The sequence below is a fragment of the Dipodomys ordii genome, unplaced genomic scaffold (genome assembly GCF_000151885.1).
Source record: "Dipodomys ordii isolate 6190 unplaced genomic scaffold, Dord_2.0 Scaffold42, whole genome shotgun sequence".
Classification (NCBI taxonomy): Eukaryota; Metazoa; Chordata; class Mammalia; order Rodentia; family Heteromyidae; genus Dipodomys; species Dipodomys ordii.
Genome location: NW_012267258.1, coordinates 3039007 through 3066277, shown reverse-complemented (window position 1 = coordinate 3066277; position 27271 = coordinate 3039007). Strand labels below are relative to the sequence as shown.

Sequence of the window (27271 nt, the reverse complement as noted above, 5' to 3'; positions counted from 1 at the left end):
AAAAAAAAAAAAAAAAAGAATGGCTCAACTGGTAGAGCACCAGCTGAGCACCAGCTGGGTAAGTATCACCACCACCACCAAAAAAGTGTTAAATCCCCAGTACCACCAAAAATAAAATTCTTAAATCAGTTGCCAAATTTTAATAATCTTCAGATTCATATACAAAGCCAACTTTGCAGTTTCTTTTTAAAAAGCAGAACATCTGGCAAAAAAAAAAGTCTTAATTGGCTAACTATAGATGGCTGCTGCTTCCTTTCAAGCAAGATCTACAGGTTGCCACTGAAAAATTTAGTTCACTGTTTGGTCCATATAAATAATTGAATTTCTAACTCCTGCTTGGTGTCAATGCAAATGTGCACAAAATAGGCACAGCATCAGGTGGCTGAACTCAGTTATGAAGCCATCTGAGTAATGCAAAATATTAGTAAATTAATTGTTTGGGTAAGATGAAAACAAAATTTTGAATTTTCCTTTTTTTTTTTTGGGTCGGTCATGGGGCTTGAACTCTAGGCCTGGGCGCTGTCCCTGATCTCTTCAGCTCAAGGTTAGTGCTCTACCACTTGAGCCACAGTGCCACTTCTGTCCTTTTCTGTTTATGTGGTGCTGAGGAATTGAACCCAGGGCCTCATGCATGTGAGGCAAGCACTCTACTACTGAGCTACCTTCCCAGCCCCTCCTTTTCTTTTTTTTAAAGAGTCTTGTTATGTAGTCTAGGCTGTTCTTAAGCTTTGGATCTTCTTATCTCAGCCTCCTGAGTTCTAGGATTACAGGTGGGCCCCACTATGCCCCTCAAAACTTTAAAAATCTTACCAAGACCTCATACACCCCTAAGACACATTACGAGGATATGACATTAAACTGCCTCTTGTACTCAGCCCCTATTTTAATACTCTGAGAGAAAATGTGTACCCCTAATGCCATCCTAGGAAGACCTAGCAGTATTGCTGGGCAAAATTTACCAAAGATGCCTATCAATTCTGCTTCTTTTCAGATGGCTGAGGATTGGACTATTACAACTTTTAAATAGGTATTTGGGTAGGTGCTAGAATTGTCTTCTCTAGATTCTAGAGAGTTAGTGCCATTTCCAGATGAGTCTTAAAAGTTTTAAAGAGTTTCTATAATTTCTGGCATACACTAAATGGCTTTGGTGAGCCTACTGTGTAATAAAATGCTGGAGATAATATGGTTAGTTGGCCTGGAGTTGGCCAGTGCAAGTTTTCCCTGTACCTCAGAAGTTTTTCTTGAATGATTTAATGATTGCAGATAGAAATCACCTTCACTGTGCCCAAGATTGATTCCTGGGTTGCCCAAGATTGATTCCTGGGTGATTTTGCTACACTACTATTCGTGCTTTCTGTAGTTTGACATATTATCTGGCCCAACCTTGATTGTTCTCAGGGGATTCAAAAGAGATTCAAAAGCATTGCTGAAGACATGTTAGGGTCAGGCTGTGGTTTTCATGCTCAGTTTTCTTTCCAGTTTATCTCAAATGTCACTTACCTTGAAGATTCTCATTTTCCAGAGCTGTGGAGCTATCTGAAGTGATCTGGAAGGGTAAGAAAAAAAATACATTCAGGCTCTATTTATTTTAGTCTAGCAACATGAGAAAAATGGCTGGTGAACTAATGACACTCTTGAAAGCATTGTAAGGTCCTTCAAAAATATTATCTCGGGGGGGGGGGAAGGGGGGGAGGGAGAAAGATTGGGATTGGGGGGGGGGGGGGAGGCTGGGAAGGGATGTGAAGGGTAAACAAAAGGAGGAGGCTGCAATGCTTGGTAAGAAATGTACGCATTATCCTGCCCATGTAATTGTAACCCCTCTGTACAGTATCTTCACAATAAAAAAAATATTATCTCATTTACACTTCATAACAACCCCAAGGTAAATATTATCATTAGCCTATTTTTTGGAGTAGGGAACTATAAGAGTTAAAAGACAACCTACCCAAAGTCACATGGCTGGTATAGCTCTGGTTCTTATATACCACACTGCCTAATGAAACATTAAGTCTTAAAAGCTAAGACTAGGGTTGGGGATGTAGTGCAATAATACACTGCTTGACTAACATGCATAAGGCCCTGGGCTCAAGTTCCAGCAGTATAAATAAAATAAAAGCTGGCCTAGGAATGTGGCTTAGTGGTAGAGTGCTTGCTTAACATATATGAAGCCCTGGGTTTGATTCCTCAGTACCACATACACAGAAAAGGTCGGAAGTGATGATGTGGCTCAAGTGCTAGCGTTGAGCAAAAGAAGCTCAGGGACAGTGCCCAGGCCCTCAGTTCAAACCCTAGGCAAAATAAATAAAGAAATAAAATAAAAGCTATGAGTTTAGGGCTGATCCTGTAAGATTCTTGCAAATGGGCTGGGAATGTGGCTTAGTGGCAGAGTGCTTGCCTAGAATGCATGAAGCTCTGGGTTCAATTCCTCAGTACCCATATAAACAGAAAAAGCCAGAAGTGGCTCAAGTGATAGAGTGCTAGCCTTGAGCAAAAGAAGCTCAGGGACAGTGCCCAGGCCCTGAGTTCAAGCCTCAGGACTGAAAAAAAAAAGAAGAAAGAAAGAAAGGAAAAGAAAAAGAGATTCTTGCAGATTTCCTTTATTTAAACATTGATGTAGCTGGTACAGTGATGTATACCTGTAATCCAAGACTAAGAAGGCTAAGATAGAAGGCTTTAAAATCTGAAACATAGACTACATAGTGAGTTTGAGGCAAGCTTGGGGTGCAAAACAAGAAAGACTCTGTTTACAAAACAAAACACCACACAGATTGCAGAAATTCTTTTCTCCAAACACAGGCATAGTAGTACTAGAATCATGGACCTACTCTAGTCCTTATCATTGAGAGAGGGCTACATCTAGGAAGATCCCAGTAGCTGACTATCAGTCAGACAATCAAAGCTTGAATGAATGAGGAATAAATGAGGAACATGATCTGAAACCAGTGACTTGAGTCCTTTCCACACTCTTATGAGTCAAAGGAGATGTTAGGTTTTCAAATTTTCTTTCTCAAGACAATTGAGGATTAAAGGGTGCTTTGAGCACAGACAAACCATCAGAACCCTCTTTAGTTTTCCTTTGATGGAAACATTTGAAAATTTCATTGCTATCTAGAAAGCCAGGAATGATCCTGGAACTTCTTTTTCATCTACTGGCATCAGTTATTCTAGCTCCACTTTTTCTGGGTAATATCCTTAAACAAACAGATTATGTATCTTCTGTAATAATATTTAATTAAAGGTCTTGGCTTGAGCCTAGGAAGTTGGCTAGCAAAGTGGGTCAGGTCGGTGGGACAGCCCTAAACCTCCTTTGCTCAATGTGTGAGTTGCTGGGAAAGGAGATAATCTCCCTCTCTTCTCTCTCGGTTGCTTTAAGACTATGAGCTTGACGTGGTATTTTTGGCAAGGCTATCGGAACAAGAGGCTCATGACTTAAAATGAGAGAGAGTGCTGTCCTACGGTAAATACACATACATGATATACAAGTCTGACAAAGATCTACACAAAGGCACACAAGCAGCTACTTCTAGAAATTACAGCCTCCATCATATGAAACTTACATACTGCACTGAACTATAGTTACTTTGTTTTTATCTATTCAAACACATTGTAAACTCCCAGAAGCATACAACTGCCTTATACTTTGTATCTGTACAACCTAGTCTGGGGTATCATATATATTTACAATTGTTCTATTTTTAAATTTTCTTATAATGAGTTACACTTATGTGAACAGAGACTAAATACTAAGTGAAAGAGGGAAAGACATACAGATATCAACATAGGAGAGACACAACTAAATGTGACCATCCACATAAAAGGAGAGATTAAAACCACTCCTTTCCATTTTTCTTTCTTTTTTGTCAGAGATCAGGACTCAAACTCAGAATCCAATGCTTTTGCTCATTGGCTGGCACTCTATGCCCTGAGCCATGCCTCCAACCCCTCCTTTTTTTTTCTTTTTTTTTGGGGGGGGTTTCCGGTCGAGGGCCTGGGCCTGGGCACTGTCTCTCAGCTCTTCAGCTCAAGGCTAGCACTCTACCACTTGAGCCACAGCGCCACTTCCAGGTTTTTTTTCTTTTCACTTATGTGTTGCTGAGGAATCGAACCCAGGGCCTCATGCATGCAAGGCAAGCGCTCTACCACTGAGCCACCTTCCCAGCCCCAACCCCTCCTTTCTATTTTTAATATACATAGGACTGAGAAGGCACCTCTGTATTACCCAAGCATAAATATTACAGAGGTATAGACTAAATATTATTATAGAGATAGACTAAATATGAACTGACATGAATTTCTTCTGAACTCCTGATCTACATTTCCAATTGGTTTTATTTTTTGTTTTTTGCCAAAAACAGACATCACAGAGACTCTTCAAAATAAAAAGCCAGGCATCAGTGGCTAACACTTGTAATTCTAGCTACTCTCTGGAAGCTGAGATCTGAGGATCATGATTTGAATCCAGACTGGGCAGGAAAGCCCATGAGCCAGAAGTGGAGCTATGGCTCAAGTGGTAGAGCACTAGCTTTGAGGGGAAAACAAAAACAAAACCAGAAATGCTCCAGGACAGTAGCCAGGCTCTGAGTTCAAGCCCTAAGACTGGTACACACAAAGTTTCAATACAAAAAAGATGATTTGGCTGGGTGCCAGTGGCTCACACCTGTAATCCTAGCTACTCAGGAGTCTGAGATATAAGGATCATGGTTCAAAGCCAGCCAGGGCAGGAAAGGCCATGAGACTCTTATCTCCAATCAACCACCAAAAAACCAGAAGTAGTGCTGTGGCTCAAGTGGCAGAGCACTAGCCTTGAGCTGAAGAGCTGAGGGACAGGGCTCAGGCCCAGAGTTCAAGACCCTTGACTGACACAAAGAGAGAGAGAGAGAGAGAGAGAGAGAGAGAGAGAGAGAGAGAGAGGGAGAGAGAGGGAGGGAGGGAGGAGAGGATTTGTTACTTGGTGTGTATGTGTGTGCCAGTAGGGGGCTTAACTCAAGGCCTTGGCTGTTGCTTGGCACTTTGCTTACAGCTTGTGTTCTACCCCTTGAGCTGCTAGCTTTTTTGCTCAAGTTAGGAGTCTCTTAGATTTTCTGCCTGGGATGGCTTTGAATCAATAATATCATTCTTAATGTGATTTCCACTTCCAATTTTTTTTTCCATTGCTCTCTTCCTAGGTGCCTAGAACTTAATCCATTCCTCTACTTTCCTGAACAAGTAGGGCAGGAGGTGCTAAACTGCCATTTGGCAATGCCTCAGAACATTTCTCTCCTTTCTACTTATAGACTTGACTTAGACTTTTACTTCTCATTTGTGCTACATTCCCTAACCTTGTCTCTGTTCAAATCTCTCTCTCCTCAACTCCCTTTTGTGCTTTTACCAAGTTCTCTGGCCAGTGCATCTTCAGTATAGAAAAGGTTTTTATCTCTAGCATCCTAAAACTCACTACTTTCTGAAGTAGTTTTTTTTTTTTTTTTTGCCAGTCCTGGGGCTTGAACTCAGGGCTTGGGCACTGTCCTTGAGCTTCTTTTGCTCAAGGCCAGCACTCTACTACTTGAGCCATAGTGCCACTTCCAGCTTTTTCTGTGTATATGGTATTGAAGAATGGAACCCAGGGCTTCATGGATGTTAGGAAAGCACTCTACCACTAAGCCACATTCCCAGCCAAACTAGTTCAGTCTTATGGTCAGCTGTTATAAAAAAAAAAATTCCCAAAGGGCTGGGAATGTGGCTTAGTGGTAGTAGAGTGCTTGTCTAGCAAGTATTAAACCCTGGGTTCGATTCCTTAGTACCACATAAATAGAAAATGTTGGAATTGGCACTGTGGCTCAAGTGGTAGAGCACTAGCCTTGAGCTAAAAGAAGCTGGGAGCAGTGCCCAGGCCCAGAGTTCAAGCCCCAGGACTAGCCAAAAAACAAAAACAAAAACCACACATTTCCAAACCAGATGAGGTAGTCCACTTCTATAATCCTAACAGGATTATAGGAGAGTGAGTTCAAGGGCAACGTTAGCTATATAGTGACTGCCAGGTTAGCCTGGACTACAGAAGATCCTGTGTCATCAACCCCAGGGCACCACCAAAAACAAAGAATATTTCCAAAGCACACTCTCATGGATCTCCTTGTTACAAAATTTTAAAGTTCAAAGCCTGGCACTGGTGTCTTATGCCTATAATCCTATCTACTTAGTAAGCTGAGATTCAGGATTGTAGTTCACAGCCAGCCCAGGCAGGAAAGTCTGTAAGACTCTTATCTCCAATTAACCACCAGAAAACTGGAAGTGGTGGTGTGGCTCAAAGTGGTAAAGTGCTAGCCTTGAGCAAAAATTGCCCAGGGACAGCACCCTGGCCCCAAGTTCAAGCCCCACAACTGACAAAATATATAAACTTCAAACTTAGCATGGTATGCAACACTGCCAACTTGACCTTGTCTTATCTTCCTGTTTCTATATTGTGATCAAAATCAAAAGCTCTAGCAATATCAAGAAGTTTCACCCCATTTTCCCTGTATACCCAATTTCTATGCCCTTACACAATCTGCAATGCCCTCTTCTAGGACACTGTAATTTCTCCCTCCTCTGGCTTTTCAGTCTTTTGCATCTTTATGAGCACTTATTACAGTCTACCTTAAAAACAGCTGACACTGGCTTGCTCTCGTCCCCACTTAGCTTAACCAGTTAAGCTATGGATTTTCAATTGTAGGAGTTTTGTATCTTCTCTCTCTCACCCCTCACTCTTTCCCTTCCTCCTTCCCTCCCTTCTTCCTTTTCTCCCCTGCTCTTTTCCCACTTTCTTATTTTAGAAAACAATTTCTAACCCCAAAATCCAATCCAGTACATAACCAATCCAATACATAAGCCATGAGGGCTACGTTTGAAAATCTATACATAAAAATGCTTTGTAAACTGGGTGCCGGTGGCTCATGCCTGAAATCCTAGCTACTCAGGAGGCTGAGATAGGAGGATTGTGGCTCAAAGCCAGCCCAGGCAGGAAAGTCCCTAAGCTCTTATCTCCAAAAAACCACCAGAAAACCAGAAGTGGTGCTGTTCAAGCCCCACAAACGACTTAAAAAAAAAAAAAAGCTTTGTAAACCATAATACATTTAGAAGTAAGAAAAAAAATCACCTGGAATTTAATGGGATCAGACTATTGCTCAAAATGCCTTACTATATAGAAAATAACTCCCTTGCCTGAGCAATTGCATGATCACTTTAACAGTTTAGACTGTTTTCTTCTTTATAACTTAAGAGACACCACCACTGTGCAGGCAGAGAAAGAGCATAGACTTACTCTGGGCATGTAACAATTGATCCAAAGAAAAGTGAACCTGGAGTCCTTACACAATGACACAGATGCAGGTGATTAAAAACAAGATGCCTAATACAGGATACATGGCTAAAAACTGCCAATCTGCAGCATTTGTGGGAAGGTGACAAGGACCTGTCACCATTGATTAAAGCCTGTTTGCCAAGAAGGAACTATGTCAACACGCCCGCTTAAGAGTCGCAGCGCAGGAGGAGACTTAAACTTGTCTAAGGGACAAAGCGGCCCCTTAACAATGATGCTCTCCTTCGCAGAAGCCTCAATTCTTGGTCATATGAAAGGGATGCAACATCGGTGGCTGCAGGATAGTCTTTGAGATGATCTTCCTGACAGGAAATTGCAGGAATCACAGCCACACAGCCGCGGTCCAGAAGCTGCTACCTGCAAACGGGGGGCCCTCGCCCAGTAAAATCGACCACAAACAAGCCTGATGCCCCATGCAAACTTCTTGAAAGGTCTTGGGAGTGCTTAAGAGTTAAAGAGGCCTATGCATACGTGGGCTCATGGGAGTCTCCCGGAGTGACACTGCCTGTTGGGTTAGGGGTGCCGCAGCCGCAGCCCACGGGCGTGGCCGGGTCGTAGGAGATGCACCCGCACTGGAGCAGAAGGGCAGAGTTAATGAACCCAAGACACCCGGCTGCTGCTTGCTAGCCCTTGCCCCGTCCTACCCGGCTTCTAACGTCAGTGCTTGCCCCTGCCCTGTCCCACACGGCTCCAGAACAGGATCTCGGGCTCCACAGCGCCCCCCCTCCGCCACCCTCCTCAGCTCCTCACCGTCTCCATCGCGAGAGGGGACCGACCGGACTCTTTCGCTTTAGTAAATTGGTCTGGGGGCAGGCCCCGCCCCATGTCCGGTGTCTTGACGCCACTTCCGCTTACGCCACGAAAGACGCAAGCTGAGGGCGGAGAGCGGGGAGCCCACCCTTCCGGCGGTGGCCCGGGCCTAGGTAGAGCGTCCTCCCCGTCCTCCCCGCCCCCCCCCCCAGCCTCGGGTCCTCTCGGACCTCTCTCTCGGATCTGACTGCCGGCGAGGGTCACGGGACGGAGCCGCTTGTATTTAAAATGTTCTTTTTTTATTTGTCGTTTAAAAACAAACTTGTAAGAAGCAAAATCCAAAACTTGCCCTTTGCCTCTCGCAACATAAATTATGTACAGTTCAGAATGATCGCTGATACAAAACATGCCGAGGGCGGGGTGGGGGTGGGGCCGCTGGGGGCGGAGGGAGAGAGGGCGCTTTAAAAAAGGGAACCATTTCATCCGTTGTTACGAAGGACCAACCTTGCTGTACAGGATACACACACCACAAAATAAAGTCTTCACGGGATTCACACTTGTCAGCGATTTATTTTTTTTTTTTTTAAAAAGGGGCAGGGTCCTGGAGGTGAGGGTAGATGACGGTAAGGGGGAGAAACTGAAAAATTGAGTATGTGCAAGTGTAAACCAACCCAAAATACAAACACGGGGGGGGGGGGGGAGTCTGATGCAATTATACAGGCAGGGTTCTTAAAAAAAAAACCCAAAAAAACAAAACAAAAAAAAACAACCAACAACCAAAATTCCAACCTTGTAGCTTGGGTCTGAGTTATAGTTTATATAAAAATTAAAAACTGTATAAGAGTTCACTAAATTCTACAGGACTATGGGATACCTAGCATATGCTTACAAAGTCTGCCCTGTCTCCTTTTCCTAATCCCAGGGCCCAAGCCCCAACCAACCACAGCCTGACTTCCCAGAGCATTATCTCCTTCCCAGTAGCCTCCACCTTTCTGCTGTGGCTTTGGGGGGCAGCAGCCCATCCTCCCCACTGTCTGATCTAATTGCAGTGATTCCTGTGGGAGTGTGTGTGTGGGGGGTTACTCTCTTAAACATTTGCAGCTTGAAATAGTTGAAGCAACTTAAAAAAAAAAAAGAAAAGAAGAAAGAAATCTCCCTACCCCCATCAATCCACAACCCCGCAATTCAAAACAAAACAAAAACAAACCTAAAATCACAACAGCGACCATGCTTCCCCTCCAGCAGGCCAGCCCATCTGCCACCACCAAGCCCACCCCTACACTCCCGACGTCTGATTCTTGAAAATATTAATTACAAAATGCCCTTCGCCCCCAGCCCCCAGGAGAGAACTGCATATAAGCTTCACCATCATCCTATGGCTCCCTACCAGAGAGGGGACAGGGGCCTTACCCATCCTCTACCTACCCACACCCCCAGGAAGAGGTTCAACTGCAGCACAAGCTTGGGCAGAAAGGGGAAGGAAAGGGAGGCAGGGAACCCATCACACTCTGGCTCCCCCTGGGGCCAGCTCACTTTTGTGCGTTATAACATAGTCCAACTATACAACAGGGTAGAAATCACCCAGCCTCTCTCTATACCCCCACCTTACAGCAGTCACAGCCAGGGGGGTGGGGAGTGGGGGGGGTGAGAAAAAGGGCGGTAGGTTGGGTAATGGAGGGGGCTCCCCCACAAGGGGAGCTCCATTTGTCCGCCCCACACCCCCCTACCATTTATAAACTGGTTTTGTAAAAAGAAAATAGATATATTTATATAGAATATATAAAGCACAAAAATTAGTAGTTTTACATTTGCTCTCCCCGGGGGTGAGGGGAGAGGGGAGGGTTCTCACCTCCAGCCGGCTCCCCCATGCCCCACAAGACTATGTACAATCCCATGTATAAATAGATAAATACCCCCCACCCTCCCCGCGCTGACACTAAGCTCCCCACCCCCACATCACCACCCCTTCCCACCAGACCAGCAGCAGTTTGGTGACTGAGGGAAAGTGGGAGCTCCAGGCCACACCCTGCCTCACTAGGTATGGGCATGCCACTCAGGGATAGCCCTCACCCTACCCCCCACTGACCCCATCCAGGGGCTGGAGGGCAAATGGGCTCATGATGAGGTTGGGAAAACAGCGGGGAAATGTCCTGGTCCTAGGTTTAGCACACCGCTCCTGCCCCCATGTCCAGATGGAGAAGGAAGTCCTAGAGCAACTAGGGGCCAGTCATCCCCAATCTTCATCACCATTTGCCTCAACCACCATCCCATGCCCAGAATTAAAAACAAAGATGGATTTTTTGTTGTTGTTTTTTTCTTCCTCCTCCTACCCCCCCTTCCACCCACTCAGAAGAGGGCAGTGAGGTGGGGGAGAGGGTTGGGGCAGTAGGGGGCTTGGAGAGGGTCTCACATTTCAAAACAGCAAAAAATCCAACACTTAAATGAGGTAGGTGTGGGTGCGGGGTCTCCTTGCCCGGCTTGCCCAGCTCGCCCTCCTGGGCAGCTGGATGCCTCTTTCCCGTTCATGTTGCATTTGTCAGAGTGGAAAACAAGGAAACACAACCCATAGAGAGACAGAAACACAGAGGAGAAGAGGGAGACAGAGACAGATAGAGAGGGAAGGGGATGGGGGTGAGGGTGGGTGGGGGCAGGACCCGGCAGGCAGGGCCAGGTATGGGACCCGGCCTTTGGGATTGTCAAGCTTAGTCAAGTCTCTTTGCAGCCTTGAGTTGGGCCAGAGAGGTCAGTGGGAGCAGCAGGGCTGTGAGGCCTGGCCACACATCCTCTTCCCCCCTCCCTGCTGCCTCCCAGATGCTTCTGGGTAGTTCCCGGCCCATATCCCCCTCAAACCTGAGATGCCCATGGCTGCTTCTATCTAGCCCCTCTTGGAGCTGGGGGCAGAGATGCCAGCCTGAGGGCCGGTGGTGGGGAAGAGGGTTGTCCCTGGTGCCCAGGGTGGGTTTGGCCTAGGGCCCTCTGCCCCAGCCTCCTGCTTCAGGGGCTCCAGTCAGCTGGCAGCGCCAGCCCTGGGTCCTGGCTCTGGCTGCTACCTCTCTTCCCCTTCGTCCCTGGCGGGAAAGAGGTTGGAGGGTAGGACTCCCCTGCCTGGTAGCCTCAAAGCTTCTTAGTTCATCCATTTCCTACAATTCCAGGCTCCACAGTGACAGGGAATCTTGTGCTGATCGTCCTCAAAATCAAACTGATAGTCATAGGTCAGCTGAAAAAAAAAAAAGAGGGTAGAATCAAGGTTTGCTCCCAAAGGAAGGGAGCAGAGGGCCAAAATGTGACAGAACCCAACTCCTAAAGAATAGAAAAGGGGGCCAGGAAAGAAGGAACAGCTACTTCCGTCAAGTCCTCAAGATTCTTCCTCTCACCTCCTCTCCTTTGGGGATTCGCCGGCTGGAGATGATGATGATTTTGTCTTCCTTGTCAAATGTTACGACTTCAGCCACACAGTTAGGGGCACAGGAATGGTTAATGTACCTGCCCAGTGGGACACAAGTCATTAATACCAGGTAACTCAGACAATATTGGCTCCTTGTTGGCCCTGCCACCCAAGTCCTTCCTTCCTCCCTCTCACCTGGCAGGGCCTCCAGTCAACGTAGCATCAATCACATGTTCATTGTTTATTCGGAACATGTAGATGCCTCGATTCTACAAAGGCAGAGGTTGCAGAAAGACAGACAAGGTTATCAGGTAAACAGACTGAGGTAAGTGGACTTATGTGGTATATCCATTTCTCCTGTTTTCCCATCATGCACTGCTTTCTGACTGCCGTCTTGAGCCCAAACCTTCCCCTTGCTCCTTGGCTGAGTGTGGACAATGACCACAACAGCCCTTCATACAGCCCATACCTGCTCCTCATAGATTTTCTCCCGTCGGTTGGCCACCTCATTTCGAATAATGGTACCAATATACTCGATGACCATTGTGTGCTTTTCTAGGTCCTTGGCTGCATAGAGGCCCAGGCCCTGGATACGGGACCGCGCCAGATAAACATTGTTCTTCCACTCCGTGCGCAGGCGCCGGTACTGAGATGACTTGGAGTGCACGAACTGCTTGCTGTATGGGGTGTTGGTCTCGCCTGTGAAGGTGCTCTGATATGCCTTAGACATGCTGGTGCTGTTCAAGGTATGGGGCCTGGGAGGTGATACAGTCCATGACAAGAGAGACAAAGCATATACTACCCACCTCTTCTCTGGGAATACAACATGCCAGCAACGGGCATGTATTGCCAGCAAGCATTGAAGTGCTGCCTTGGAAGGAGAGTAGAGGCACTCAGGTCTCAGCTCTCAAGAGGCAGCAACTAGTTACAGGGACCCTTCTGATACTCTGGGTAGAAGAGACAGCCCAAGATAGGGGGTAGGTATGGAGGGAAAGGGGGGCACCAATTCCCCTACACTGAGCCTGCTCTCCCATTCCTCTCTTTCTACCACCCTCCTGCCAAACCATACGTTAAGGCCAAGCTCCTCTGGGAGGTCTTCCTCAAGCAGCCTAGGCCTGGAATTTAAGCTGATGGTTTGTCCAAATGTCTGAAGCTTACCTCCTGCCCATGCTGTAAGCCCTGAAAATAGGGGCCATCTCTACTACAGTGGCTGAATTAGAATAAAAAAATGGCTGTGAATTCCCAGCCTAAAGGTGGTATCCTTGCCTTTTTTCAGTCTGTCCCATTCCCTGACATAGCATCGGGCTCTGTGCAGATGGCTCAGTGCAGGGGAATGACTGCTGCCTGGCGGTATGCCTTTCACCACCCTAGGGCACCAGCCAAAGTCTTGCCCATCCCAGAGCAGTGGTTTTCAAACGTTTGCATTCTTTTTTTTCCTTTTTCTTTTTAAAAGGTTTTTTTTTTTCTTTAATAAAATGTTGGTCAGAACTCCAGTCCATAAGATAGGTTAAAATGGAGCTCTTCTGGTTAAAACTATTTTTTGGGGGGAGGCGGGAGGGGTTTAACACATAGGAAGGGCTAAGTTCTGCCCATTTTTTTTATGTGCTCCAGGACTTTTGGAACACACACACACACACAGTTTGAAAACCACTGTTGTAGAGCATCAAGGACTAGGGCTGATTAGGGGTGGAGTCTCTGACGCTCTACAGTAACTAGGAGTCACCAAAGGTCCTCAAGAAAGCCCTGCAACCATGGATCCTGCCTCCCTCTGCCCAAGGACCAGGGTTAGGCTACTGTGACATACAGAAAGAACAGTGACCCACAAGTGAAGAAGCAAGGGTCTAGTCCCAGCTGTGTGACCTTTATTTAGTCACGTAGTCTTTCTGGGCCTCAGTTTTCTCAGCTGTAAAATGGGGGTCATACCACCTGCCCTACCTACCTCATAAGGTTGTTGTGAGGATCAAATGAGATAATGGATGTGAAAACGCTTTGAAAAAAAAAGTATAAAGTGCTATACAAATGTAAGGTTTTATTATTTTTCTATTATATTTCTAATTATTTCTAACACCAACTTGGGAAGGGAAGGTGATCCTAGCGCTCATAGAGTGTCTGGGATTTGGGAGTTATCACAGGCCCTTTGGATGCAAAACTGAAGAAGGAAAAAAGTGACAAGACTCCTCCTATATTTCATAAAGTTTCACCATTGTCTATCAAAAAAACTTCCCCAACAAACCATTCCCACTAGTCACCAGTACACCTAAGCAGATTAGGGAAGAGGAGAGGGATACCCTACTGATACACATGTGCTCTTTAATCTGGAAGTTTAAGCGTTAACCCCCAGTCTCTGAGGAAACTCTAATCCCAATCCCAAACCCTCAAGGTGGCCAAAGGATCCCTATAAACACCCACCCCCACAGGCTCCAGCCCCAGGCCCACAAGCTCACCGTTTGTAGTGTGTGAGGATCTTAGGCTCCGATCGGGCACAGCCAGTGGGGTTGATCATGAGTGGCAGCTCCATCAGGGGGTGGCGCCCATAGCGGAACAAATAGTTTTGACAGCTCTCCACCCCAGGCAGCTGTGGGCACAGGTAGTGCTTTTACTTCAGCCTCTGAGCTCCTTGAGGACAGAGCCAAGATTCCCAGTGCCCACCTCATGCCCCAGACCACCTGGCCCCTTGCTTACTGATTCAGCTATACGAAGCACAGCATGCACCGTCAGCCCAAAGAGCTCCTCTCCTTTTAGGTACTCAGGGAAGAGCCTCAGCATGTCAGCCTCTTTTCTCATGGCAGCCACAGGTTCAATAATGCGATTCCACACAGCTAGAAGGCAGAAAAAGAAAGCTCCTCTCAGAGGCTCCTGACTTCTAACTCCTCACAAGTTTTTTTGCATTTTTTTCCCTACAAGTGTGGACCTTCAGGACCCCCTCCTGGCTTTCTACTCCATGCAGGCTTCAATGGTGGAGGGGAATCATAGAGTTTATGATACAGAAACACAAAAACCCAGGTCCCTTAGGGCTGGGAAGATGGCTCAATGGTAGAGCGCTTGCCTTGCATACATGAGGCCCTGGGTTCGATTCCTCAGCACCATATAAGCAAAAAGAAAAAAGCCGCAAGTGGTGTTGTGGTTCAAGTGGTAGAGCGCTAGCCTTGAGCTGAAGAGCTGAGGGACAGCGCCCAGGCCCAGAGTTCAGGCCCCACAACCAGACCCAAAAAACAAACAAACAAACAAACAAATCCAGGTTCCAGAGGGCCAGACGAAGCCTTGGTCTTCTGAAAGAACAGGTATGCTTTGGAGTTGGGAAGAATTGGGTCCAAGTACTAGTACTAGCCAAGGGACTTAAGCCAAATACCTAAATCTCTCTGTAAGACTCAGTCCCTTTTCTTGTTTTTGGTCAGTTATGGGACTTAACTCAGGGTCTGGGCACTGTCTCTGGGACCTTTCACTCAAGGCTAGCACTCTACCACTTTGAGCCATAGCTCCACGTCTGGTTTTCTGATGGTTAACTGGAGATAAAGTCTCGTGATGTGGTAGAGTGCTAGCCTTGAGCTGAAGAGCTGAGGGTCAGCACCCAGGCCCAGAGTTCAGGACCCCATAACTGGACCAAAAAAAAAAAAAAAAAAAGAGTCTCATGATGGACTTTCCTGCCTGGGCTGGCTTTGAACCACAATCTTCAGATTTCAGCCTCCTAAGTAGCTAGGATTACAGGCGTGACCCAGCTAAGATTCAGTTCCTTTGTATATACTGGGTGTAACAGTACTTACCTCATAGGGTTGCACGAACAATATAACCCATATAAATCACTTTAGTTTGTGACCCATAGTACATGATTAATAAAAGTCACGAGTTTCTTGATATTTTTATGATTAACACAAAAATTGCAATAAAAAGGAGCACGGGATATAGCTCAGTGCCTAGCATGTGGCAGACAAGCCCTGGGTTTGAATCCCAAGTACCAAAAAAACAAACAAAAAAAAGATAAAATATTTTATATAGGGAAAAATGAACACAAGGAACTTAGGATTGGATTTGGTACACCAGATGCTGGGAGTGTCAGAACTGATATCCAATCCACCAAAGATGGGAAAAGGAACCAAGAAGCAAAATAGCTGCTCAAAATTTTCAGGAAAGCCTCCTGGCTTGCTTGTCTAGAGATAGAGGAGAATCACTTATATGGAAGCTGCAAACTCTCTAGAAAACCCCTGGAGAAACGCACCCAATTTATTATTACCTAAGTAATAGGTAATAAGTGAAACTCACCCAATTTCTTATTACCTAAGTAATAGGTAATAAGTGACTTAGTGCTCACCTTGGGGAGAAGCATCAATGAAGACTATGTCCTCCAGACCCTGCTCCATGACTTTGATTATAAACTCTGGCCGGCCATTATTCTCACTGATGGAGCAGCGGTAGCAGCAGCGGCGATTATTAGTACGGAGGCTCCAGTAGATCCGTGTAGCCTCATAACCCACAGGATAGAGGGCAGTGGCACTGTGGAAGTCGGCCATCTGGTGAGGGAGCAGCTGTCCAATGGCATGGAACACAAGACCCCCCACACGGAACATGTGCAGTCTTTCTCCCCTCTGGATGATGCTGGCAATTTGCTTTACTTCATCTCGCTCAATGTAGACCCGCCGGAAGACTGCAAACGAGCTCAGCTCCTGCTCACAGGGCCCCTTGATCTTATGCATTGGACACAACATGGTCTTGTCCTTGAAGAACATGCACTTGGCGCGGATGGCACAGGCAAAATGGTAGACATTGGGGCAACGCATGCGATTGCAGCTGCTGGTGGCACCAGTTCGCTGGCACAGAGAGCACTTGGTTAGCAGCCCTCGGTGCAGGGCAACCTCCACATTCATCAATGCCCCACCCTGAGTCTCATACACCTCTGTGGACCACAGAGCACAGTTGAGGTGCACCCATAGGTCTAGGTCCAGGTTGAGTAGGCGGGCGGGCCCATCTGTGGCCCCGTCCCCCTCTTCATGACAGAAGCAACAGCGCCGCATGTCTCGAGGCACCTTGTCAGGTCGCAAGGCTGTGCCAAGCTGCTCCATAAACTCTGCCACCTCTCGCTCATCCTCTTGACGCCCACTGCTCTTCTGGATGGTCAGCAGGAGCCGCAGTCGCTTCCAGCGTACCCCTTTCCACTTCTTGAGGCGAGGGGGATGGGAATCTTCACCTTCATCAGAGGGCCGGGCTCGGGGCTTGGACCGGGTTGATTCAGGGGATGAGGCCAGTGGCAGGGGTGAGGGGATTGGTGGCTCAGTAGAGGGTTCAGCCTGAAGTTCAACAAGGGGATCAGCAGGGGGGCTAGCAGGAGAGGGTGCCAAGGGGGATGGAGGTGGGGAGGGTTCTTCAGGAGGTGGAGCAGATAGCTGTCGCACATCCAGATTGGAGACGTTGTAGGTGTAGCTGTGCTGGATGGATGGCTCTGGGGCAGGGCTCTCCTACAGGGAGGCATTGTTAAATGTTAATTAATTAAGGCCAGTTCCTCAGCTAGGCAGCCCTCCTTTGTCTCACCCAGATTTTACATACTCCACAATCTTGTACTTTTTTTGCCCTGGAGCACCTTCTGCCTCACAATCCTCCCTCCTCCCCTAAACTCACCAGTTTGAGGAGGTTCAAGATGTCTAGCTGGCTCTTAAGGGTGTAACCAGGCAACACTGCATCAAACTGCTTCAGCCAATCAGGGCCAGTGTCTGAGCTCTTCCCACTCAAACCCTTTTCTTTCCCACCTACAGAAAAGAAGGGGTCAGAACCTACAGAAAGGAAGCGGTGGAACCCTTCCCTCCTCCAATCCCAAGGTACTCTCTTGCCCTACTTACCAGGACCCTCAGCTTCCCCCTTTTTAGGCTCAATGCCTGCTCGAGCAGGGCTGTCTGGAAACAGCACCTCGTAGGAGTTGGGAATCTTCATACTTAGTAGCTCTGCCACTGCTACCATCACACCATTCAGGTTCTGTTAAGGTGGGCAAAGGGATGGGAGAGACAAGTCAACAGTGTTTGAAGTAAGCATGAACTGGGTGGGGACAACAACACTTGGAACCCACTGCCCAAGTGGTCAGCTCCTGCTGTCCATGCCACTCCAGATCTCACCTATCTTACAGCAGCCTTGCCCAAACCACTGTGGATACCCACAGGAGCTCCTCAGGAAGGGAATGACAAGAGTTTAGGGGCTGGGCATGTGGCTTAGTGGTAGAGTGCTTGACTAGCATGCACGAAGCCCTGAGTTTAACTCCTCAGTAGCACATAAACACAGAAAAAGCCAAGAGTGGGCTGTGGCTCAAGTGGTAGAATGCTAGCTTTGAGCAAAAGCAGCTCAGGGAAGTGCCCAGGCCCTGAGTTCAAGCCCAGGATGGGCAAAAACAAAACAAGAATTTTGGAAATAATCCTCTCCCTATTCACAATTTGGGAGTTCACCCAATGTTTGAAAAATGAGGGGTGGTCTTGTAGAAATAAAGAAATAAAAATGGATAAAAATGGTGCTGTTGTTTTAACCAGGTTTTCCAGTTTTCTTTGTCCACAAAACCCTGCTCATGTTCAAAAACAGCAGTGTTCTGCCAGCTGTGACTGAGAAAGAACTATCTTGTAGCATTTGTCACACTGAAACACACTGTTGAATTGTTTGTCTTTGCTTCTACAAGATGAGCCCCTGGAGGGAAGGGACCATGCTTCATTTACCCTCATTCCATAGCCTCTAGCCCAGGCTTTCACAAACACTATGTACTATTGAAACTCTCTTTATCCAAGCAAACTCCAGGAACTGCTCCTTGGCCAGGTTTCCCTTGGGCTCCAGACAACCCCCAGGACACACCTTGGCTGCAGCCGCAGACACTGTCAGCATGACTGACACCTCACTTCCTTTGCCCTTCTCCCAGGCTGTGGCAGGTAGCTTTCCAAGGACCTCCAGGTCGAGGGCCCCGTAAGGTTTGGTATCTGGGAAGACTGAATGAGAAAAGAATTCATGTAGACTCCGCTGCCTCCTTCCGCCACTCATCCCTGGGTTCAGGCAGCTCTGGCTCATTTTCAGAATAGCGCACACCTGGGATGCTGGCCCGAGGAATGATGGGGATGACGGGTGAAAGAGCACGGTTGTCCTGCTCCCACTGGCGTGAGCCCAGCTGTGGAAAACGAGAGGCTTCCTCCCCCAGGATGCTCTCGGGGGATGAAGCCGGCACAATGCTATCAGGAGAATCACTGTCCTCATCACTCTCCATCCTACAGGATAAGCGGAGACATCTGTTAGTATAGCCCTGTGGTTTTTCGCCCATATGTAGACATTAGCAGGTATTACAGCCTTCCTTGAAAGCTGCCTTTGGCCCAGAAAAAAATAAAGCCACCCTGTCCTCTACCCTATTCCGTACCCACATCTTTAGGCCCACTCTCACCTGACATCCTCCGTCTGGTTGTGAGGGGGTGTAGGCAAAGCGGCCAGCAAGTCTAGACTCTTCACCTCTGAAGCATCTGAAGTGTAGGAATGGAGAGAGAAGGTGGGGTCATACTGGGTGGCATTTTCACACCAATATTCCAGGATCAACTAGCATGAGATCTAGTTCAGCATTATTATGATTGACCATCTGTTCATCTATCAGTTTGGGTTAGACAAGCTTTATTTGTTGAGTCTTTCTAGTATAGCAGTTACTGGGCTTTAAGTATCTTTTTTTCTCTTTTTGTTTTTGTCAGTCATAGGACATGAACTTGGGGCCTGAGAACTCTCTTTCTTCTTTCTTCTTCTTTTTTTTTTTTTTTTTGCCAGTCCTGGGGCTTGAACTCAGGGCCTGGGCACTGTCCCCAAGCCTCTTTGTGCTCAAGGTTAGTGCTTGAGCCACAGAGCCACTTCTGGCTTTTTCTGAATGGTTCATTGGAGATAAGAGTCTCAAGGACTTTTCTCCTGGGCTGTCTTCCAAATGCGATCCTCAGATCTCAGCCTCTTGAGTAGCTAAGATTACAGGCATGAACCACTAGCATTGGCCCTGAGCTCTTTAAGGCTAGTGCTCTACAACTTTGGTTTTCTGGTGGTTAACTGGAGATTAGTCTGACTTTTCTGCCCAGGCTGGCTTTGAACTGTGTCCTCAGATATCAGCCTCCTGAGTAGCTAGGATTGCAAACATGAACTATCAGCACCTGGCTTTCCTTCTCTCCCTCCCTGCCCCCCCCCTTCCCCAGCCCCCTTCTCTCTCTCCAGTACTAGGGCTTGAACTCTGGGCCTGGGAACTGTCTCTGAGCTTCTTTTGCTCAAGGCCAGCACTTTACCACTTGACCTACAGCACCACTTCTAGCCTTTTCTGTGTATGTGGTACTAAGGAATCGAACCCAGGGTTTCATGCATGCTAGACAAGCACTCTACCACTAAGCCACATTCCCAGTCCTCCTTTTTTCAATTTCACTTTTTTTTTTTCTGCCAGTCCTAGGGCTTGAACACAGGGCCTAGGCCCTGTCCCCAAGCCTCTCTGTGCTCAAGACTAGCGCTCTACCACCTGAGCCACAGCACCACTTTCATCCTTTTCTCTTGTTTAAGCTGGGGTCTTACTATAGCCCAGACTGGCCTTGACTTGATGATTCTTGTGCCTCGCTTGGTCTCTTGGGTGTTGGAATTACAAGTATGTGCCACCACCCCTAGCTAAGTACAGTCACTATTTAATCTAATGGCTCTATGAGATAAACATTAGAATACCCAATTTATAGAAAGAAAATTGAGGCTCACACCAAGTCAATCAACTTACTTTGACTAAAATAACACAGATAAATATATTCAGATAGCAGAGTTCAAATCTAGGTCAGACTACAACTCCACACTCAAGAGAGCAGGACTGTTCCTTCTACACGAAGTTTCTCCCTGTCACCAACCTCCCCAGTTGTCTTTGTTCCGACTCTAGAAGCCCATCCTTGTCCTCTCAAAACAATTACATCAGTCTTGATGAGGCCCTTCCCACCTGGGCAGCCTATCCTGTCACTGGACACTAAGCTACTCCCACCCCAGCCACCAAGTTGGGGAAGGAAAGTGGGCTCTTCACTTACCCCTCAGTGCTCCTTCTGTGTCTCGGGCAGAGGCCGCGTCCTTGGGGTGCTCCCCCAGCTCTTCAGAAGGAGTGATACCGTTCACCATCTTCTGCTGCACCGATGGGGGTGGGGTGGGGGGCAGCGACGAGGGTGGTGTCGGCGGGTTACTCAGGTTATTCTGAGGGGTGGGGTGGGTGTTGTGTGCAAGATGGCATAGGGAGACTGGTATAATCTCCTGGCCCCATACTACAATTTCCTCCAGTCTGCAGCTCTGCCCCCACCTCCCCAAAACTTCACCATTCCCAAAAGGTATTGCCATTTTTCTGACCTTGGTGAGCAGCTGGGAATAGTAGTCAGAGCTGGCAGCCAGTGCCCCACTTCCAAAGGCTCCCCTTAGCTGGCTCTGCCCACTGATTGGGCAGCCACTACCAAAGGGAGCAAAGAGGCTAAAATTGGCAGTGATGGTAGGTTCCGTCAGGGGCAGCAGAGAGAGTTCCTATGAGGGGCAAGATGACAAAGTTGGAAACCTGCAACATCTGTGTCTGTGTCACTGTACAGCTGGGGGACAGGGTGTCCCTCATCCTGGGATGGTACCAAGGGACTGGCTCCTGGGGGTCACCTGTTTCAGCTGCTTCAGCAAGGCTTCGTTGGACCTGACCCCGTCCTCCTTCCGCAGCTTCTTTCTGGAGCTCACCAACCTGTCGCTTGCCTTCTGTACCCGCTTGGGCTTCGGTGTCAATGGCTTCCTCGCTGCTGCATCCTAAGCCAGATAAGCCCTATGAATACTGCCGCCCTCACCCTCACAGGCCTCACCTGCTCTGCCTGACCCTGACCTGATGGCTCTGCCTCCCGTCACTCCAGACCCCACTGTCTGTCACTCTCAGCACAGTACTCACCTCCTTGTTGCTGGAGGTACCCTGTAGTTTCTGCTCCAGCCCTGCCAGCTTGCTGTCAATGTGCCCGTTGATCTCAGCTCGCAGTCCCTCAGGCCCCCGCCCAGCACTGAGTTGCACATTCTTTGCCCGAAGAAGCTTCTGCAAGAGCAGATGCCCAGCCTCTGAGCGGGTGCCTGCCAGCAGGAGGTGGTTGCTGGTACCTGGTGTCCCTAGTGGCTCCCCATTGGCCTCCCTCTTCACTGCCTGGGATCCCAGGGCACATGGCTCTTCCCGAGGTTCTTGCTTGATGCTGAGTTGGGGTGCCTCTGGCACCACCTGTCCATTCACCTGCTCCAGATGCCCAGGTACCAGGCTGCTCTGCTCTGGCTTCTGGGCTTCTGCTAGGTTTTCTGGGGGGTCCCAGGGTCCCAATCCCTTGCCAAAGAAGGTATCAGCAAGCTGGGCAGCAGCAGGTGAGACCCGCCCAGAGGGCAACTCCAAGGTTGGTCCTTGGGGCTTTGGAGTCCCTGGATGATTGGGGGTGAGCTGGGAACTGGGGGAAGGTAATTGTGAAGAAGGTCTCTTTGGCTCTTGGGGGCTGGATGGTGGAGGTGTGGGATGGACAGGACCAAGGACTGGTCCTGTGGATAAGGCTCCTTGTGGGACAGAGAGCCGGGATGGGCCCTGAGGTCGAGGCCCTGCCCCTGGCTCCTGGAGAGGACCTGTCTGAGATCCAGGGAAGCCCCCAGATTGAGGTTGGCAGCCCAAGAGGCCCTGAAGAGGAGATGGCTGGGTACTAGGCTCCTGAAAGGGTGGAGCCTGGCGTACTGTCTGACTCTGCTGCAGCTGCCGCTGCATCAGAAGTGCCTGTAGCTGCTGCTGCTGCTGAGGACTCAAATGCCGCAACTGTGGATTTTTGGCCAGAACTCCTTGGAGCTGCGCTCGAAGCTGACCCACTGTAGGCATGACTCCAACCCCAGGCAGACTCTGCCCAGAATGGGGGACAGGTCCTGGTTTAGGAGGCTGTGGCCCTGGATTATTCTGCATGGGTCGCTCTAGCCCAAGGGGCTGCTGAGGGCCCAGAAGGTTCTGGGCCACTGACCCAGTCTGCTCCACTAAGGAAACAGAGGGTTGAGCCAGCAGGTGGGGCACAGATGAGGCCTCAGATGATGATCCGCTGCCCATCTGCTGCCCATGGCTTCCTACACCTGCTGTGTGGAGCAAGTTAACTTGCTGCTGCGGTTGTCCTGGGAGCCTCAAAGGTGGCTGCACCTGCACAGAGTTGGGTTGAGGCTGGCCCTGGGGTTGGACCAGCAGGAGTTGTGAATCCCCAGAGAGGGAGGGCTTTACTTCCCCTGGTTCAACAGCCATTGGCTCAGGTAGAGTCCCCATTGCTAATGATCCTCCCTGATGTGGTGAGGGCCCTTCCGCGACCTCTGAAGGAAGAGCCGTCTCTACAGTGTTTTGTTCCTTGCCCGTCAAGATAGTTGGGCCTAGGGCTCCAGAGCTAGAAAAGTGTTGAAGAGGCTTAGCTGGCATGCCAGGACCAAGGGTCACCTGCTGTGGGTGTGGCGGCGGTGGCTGCTGCTGCTGCTGCTGCTGCTGCTGAGGAGACAATAAAGTTCGACTCGGGTTCAAGAGGCCCATCTGCTGTTGCTGCTGCTGTTGTTGCTGTTGAAATGGCTGCTGCTGCTGCTGTTGTTGCTGTTGAAATGGCTGCTGCTGTTGTTGCTGTTGCAATGGCTGCTGCTGCTGTTGCTGCTGTTGAAACTGCTGCTGCTGTTGCTGCTGTTGAAATTGCTGCTGCTGAAGCTGCTGTTGTTGAAGCTGCTGCTGTTGGAATTGCTGTTGCTGTTGGAGCTGCTGCTGCTGTTGCTGCTGTTGGAGCTGCTGCTGCTGTTGCTGCTGTTGGAGCTGCTGCTGCTGAAGCTGCTGCTGTTGGAATTGCTGTTGCTGTTGGAGCTGCTGCTGCTGTTTGCTGTTGGAGCTGCTGCTGCTGTTGCTGCTGTTGGAGCTGCTGCTGCTGTTGCTGCTGTTGGAGCTGCTGCTGCTGCTGCTGCAAGGAGCCCAGAGGCTGAGCATTTGGTTTGGGCTGTCCACTGTGTGACATCAGGCCTTGCTGAAGATGAGAAAGCCCCACCATGGATCCCTGCTGTTGATGTTGGTGTTGCTGCTGCTGTTGGCCTGTAGCCAGCCGGTGTCCCATAAGGCCATGACCCTGCTGTGCTAGCTGAGGGGAACTCAGTACCCGGGACTGCGCCATAAGCACCTGTCTGTGAGGGCCCTGAGGACCCAAAGCTCCAGGGTGTTGCTGCTGCTGCTGCTGCAACACTGCCACCTGGCCAGGGCCTAGCATGCCCTGGGAACCCTGAGGTTGTTGGGGGGACAGCTGCTGGACTAGCAGGCCCTGGTGACTGCTGGGAGGCAGAAGCCCTTGGGGCTTGGGACCTAGGCCCTGGTTAGCCTGTACTCCAGAACCCTGCTGCTGTTGCTGCATTGCCACCTGTCCTAGGAGATGTTGTTGCTGTTGCTGCTGCTGCTGCAGTTTCTGGGCCAACTGCATACGCTGTTGCTGTAGCTGTAGCTGCCTTTCCTGTAAGAGCCTTGAGTCAGGTCCCAGGTTGCGGAGAGCAAGATTACCAGGGAAGAAGCCCCCTGAGGGGCCAACCAATGATCCAGCCCCACCAGAATGCTGCTGTTGCTGCTGTTGGGCGAGGGCTGTGTTGAGGAAGGGGCCAGTAGGCTGTCCAGGTAGGACCATACCCCCAGGGGGCAGGCGAAGACCTCCGGCTTGCCCACCTGGGGGCCCCTGTGGTGGTTGCAACCCATGGCTAGGAAGTAGCTGGCCAGGGAGTTTTGAGAGTAGCCGTGGACTCTGAGAAGGGCTGAGAGCCAGTACGGCCGAATGCTGCTGCTGTTGCTGCTGCTGTTGCTGCTGCTGTTTGTTTCGATATTCTGCCATAAGGTTAGTGTGCTCCTTTTGCTGTTTCCGGACCTGGAGGATCAGAGAAGTCAGTCTAGAGCCTGCCCACCCATGCCATCTCTTGTGCCTGGATTCTGGGTGCTAAGCTGAAGTTTGCTTTCCCCTACCTGATCAAGTTGTTTCTGGATCTTGCTCTGCTGCTCTGTAACCAACTTTAGCTTCTCAGCATCAGCTTCAGGGAACTCACGACCAGCCTTTTTGGCAGTGCGCTGCTTGGCACACAGAGCCTTCCGGGACTTACGGTGCACACCAATCTGCTCCTCTAGCACCTTCAGCTGCATCTGTAGAAGTTGCTGGGTGTGGAACAACCACTCTTCATACTGCCGCTGGTCAGCCTCATCTGAGAGACAAAATGGGGGTGTCAAGACCTGAAAAAATGGTGACTCTGATCCCTCTCTCAATATAGGTTCTCTAACAACTTCCGTGCACTCTTTCCTTCTATGCCTTATACTCACTGATCACTCCCTGGGCAAAAGTAGGTGGATTAGGACGAGGCTGGGAGGGATCACTGGCATTCCGCTCCTGTGATGGGAGAAACTGCTAAAAGGTCATTGTTCCATGCCAGGTCCTAAGAACAGCATCCCTACAGCAAAATACCTAAGTTCTTACTCCACCACCATCACTTACTTGCCCACTTCCAGGAGTCACATGGTTCTGCAGATCACTGCTGGATCCCCCAGAAAGCCTCTGAGCTAGCAGTGACACTTGCTGCCTGCAGTTCATAAAAAGCACGGAGGATTAAGTGTTGGAGAAGGCAAAGTCAAGAAGGGAAATATGGCTGGGAAAGACAAGTGCCAGCCTCACCACATCCCAGTCTTACCTGTTCATGCCAGGTGCCACTCCAATGCTGCCCTGAGCCATCACTTTCTTGATGCCTTTCAAAGCTACCATCTTGGCCTTTGCAATAGGATCAATGATATCTTCTGCAGCAAATTTGTCCAGATCTGGCAAGGGATGAACCAAATGAGCTGGGGTTTTTTTTTGTTGTTTTTTTTTTGAGGAGGGGGGGGTAATCAATGCTTCATTGTATTCTAACATCTTGACTTTCACCAAGGCACACAGAACAATGGCACAGCCCAGCAGAAGGGCCATTAAACTAGGAGCCAGATAGCCTGGTGATATAGCTCTATTATTCCCAGGATATGTGGTCCTGTTTTTCCTTGCACTGTACAAGGAAGAGTCAGTAAATATCTGTTAACAGATCGACATCACTTTACTACTCTAGGCCTCAGTTTAACTCTATTTGATACAGATCAGGATCCTTAGTCAGCCTACCTAATGGAGCAACAGAGAACTATGCGTAACATATGTATGTGGGTACACTCTCTGAAGTGAAAAGTACTTATCAAAGTAGTATACTTAGTGCAACTAGAATACCTAGAATCCAAGAATGTGTGCACTCTGGCAAAGCTCTAGATGTAGAGCTGTTTGGGACACAAAAAGGAATTACCTAATAACTTATTGTTCTATCAGTCCTATTTTTTTGTTGCTGGTTTTATGTTTGTGTTTTAAGAGAGAAGTAAAGCTGGGCATGGTGGCTAGCTCTACAATACTAGCACTTGAGAAGCTGAGACAGGAGGATCCTAAGTTACAAGTCAGCTTCAGCTACATAGTGAGACCTTGTCTCAAAAAAAAGGGGAGGAGGGGAGTCAGGTTGAGGAAAAGTGGGAGGAAACAAGGAAGAGGTAACAATGTTCAACAAGAAATGTTCTCATTACCTTACTTATGTAACTGTAACCCCTCTGTACATTAATCACCCTTACAATAAAATAAAATTTAAAGACAACAACAACAACAAAAAATAGTGTTGGTGGTTCACACTTATAATCTTAGCTACTCAGGAGACTGAGGTCTGAGGATCATGGTTTGGAGCCAGCTGGGGAAGAAAATCCACAAGACTCTTATCTCCCATTATCCAGCAAAAAACTAAAAATGGAGATGTGGCTCCAGTGTAGACCACCAACAGTACGCAAAAGAGTGGAGTAAAAGCCAGGTGCTGGTGGCTCATGCCTGTAATCCTAGCTACTCAGGGGGCTGAGATCTGAGGATCTTGGTTCAAAGCCAGCCTAGGCAGGAAAGACCATGAAACTCTTATCTCCACTATACCACCAAAAAGCCAGAAATGGCGCTGTGGCTCAAGTGGTAGAGCACTAGCCTTGAGCTGAAGAGCTGAGAGACAGCACCCAAGCCTAGAGTTCAAGCCCCACGGCTGACCAAAAAAAAAAAGAGTGGAGTGAAAAAGCTGATCAAGATAAGGTCTTAAGTTCAAACCCCTGTACCAGCACCACAAAATAAGAAGAATAAGAAGGGGCTGGGAAGGTGGCTCAGTGGTAGATTGCTTGCCTTGCATGCATGAGGCTCTGGGTTCAATTCCTCAGCACCACATAAGCAGAAAAAGCCAGAAGTGGCACTATGGCTCAAGCGGTAGAGGGGTAGAGCCTTGAGCTGAAGAGCTGAGGGACAGCATCCAGGCCCAGAGTTTAGACCCCATGACTGACAAAAGAAGGAGAAGAATGAGGAGGACGAGAAGGGGGGAAGAAAGAGGAGGAGGGAGGAGGAGGAGGAGAGAAAGAAGGAGAAGGAAGGAGAAGGAAGAGGTAAGAAGAGGAAGAGGAGGAGGAAGAAGAGGAGGAAGAAGAGGAGGAGGAAGAGGAAGAGGAGGAGGAAGAAGTAGAAGAGGAGGAGGAGGAGGAGGAGAAGGAGGAGGAAGAGGAAGAAGGCAGCCGAGAAGGCTATGACAATGACTAGGTGCCAATGGCACCTAGCTACTATAGCCCTAGCTACTCAAGAGACAAAAATCTGAAGATTATGATTCAAAGCCAGCCACAATAGGAAAGCTCATGAGACTCTTATCTCCAATTAACCAGCAAAAAGTCTTGAAGTAGAGTTGTGGCTCAAGTGCCACAACTGAGCAAAAAAGCTGTTCCTGAGCAAAAAAGCTCAGGA

At 48.5% G+C, this 27271-nt stretch overlaps 2 protein-coding genes across 2 annotated transcripts in view; both read right to left on the bottom strand.

Moving 5' to 3' along the window:
* The window catches only part of Prkag1 (protein kinase, AMP-activated, gamma 1 non-catalytic subunit), a 17479-nt gene extending 9315 nt beyond the window's left edge, over window positions 1-8164 (bottom strand). The window contains exons 1-2 of the mRNA XM_013018857.1: window positions 8084-8164; window positions 1501-1546 (exon numbers count right to left, since the gene is read on the bottom strand). Of these exons, the coding sequence (XP_012874311.1) occupies window positions 1501-1546; window positions 8084-8158 (121 nt within the window). The 5' untranslated portion in view covers window positions 8159-8164. The remainder of the gene's footprint in view (window positions 1-1500; window positions 1547-8083) is intronic.
* A 166-nt stretch (window positions 8165-8330) lies between these two features.
* Window positions 8331-27271, bottom strand: part of Kmt2d (lysine (K)-specific methyltransferase 2D) — a 43484-nt gene continuing 24543 nt past the window's right edge. The window contains exons 37-57 of the mRNA XM_013018787.1: window positions 25146-25269; window positions 24953-25037; window positions 24781-24847; window positions 24433-24665; window positions 23378-24337; window positions 21364-23283; window positions 21087-21227; window positions 20796-20963; window positions 20486-20645; window positions 18856-18931; window positions 18510-18685; window positions 18282-18412; window positions 17294-17426; window positions 17076-17203; window positions 15775-16915; window positions 14151-14287; window positions 13913-14043; window positions 11938-12223; window positions 11664-11737; window positions 11458-11566; window positions 8331-11300 (exon numbers count right to left, since the gene is read on the bottom strand). Of these exons, the coding sequence (XP_012874241.1) occupies window positions 11208-11300; window positions 11458-11566; window positions 11664-11737; window positions 11938-12223; window positions 13913-14043; window positions 14151-14287; window positions 15775-16915; window positions 17076-17203; window positions 17294-17426; window positions 18282-18412; window positions 18510-18685; window positions 18856-18931; window positions 20486-20645; window positions 20796-20963; window positions 21087-21227; window positions 21364-23283; window positions 23378-24337; window positions 24433-24665; window positions 24781-24847; window positions 24953-25037; window positions 25146-25269 (6473 nt within the window). The 3' untranslated portion in view covers window positions 8331-11207. The remainder of the gene's footprint in view (window positions 11301-11457; window positions 11567-11663; window positions 11738-11937; window positions 12224-13912; window positions 14044-14150; window positions 14288-15774; window positions 16916-17075; window positions 17204-17293; window positions 17427-18281; window positions 18413-18509; window positions 18686-18855; window positions 18932-20485; window positions 20646-20795; window positions 20964-21086; window positions 21228-21363; window positions 23284-23377; window positions 24338-24432; window positions 24666-24780; window positions 24848-24952; window positions 25038-25145; window positions 25270-27271) is intronic.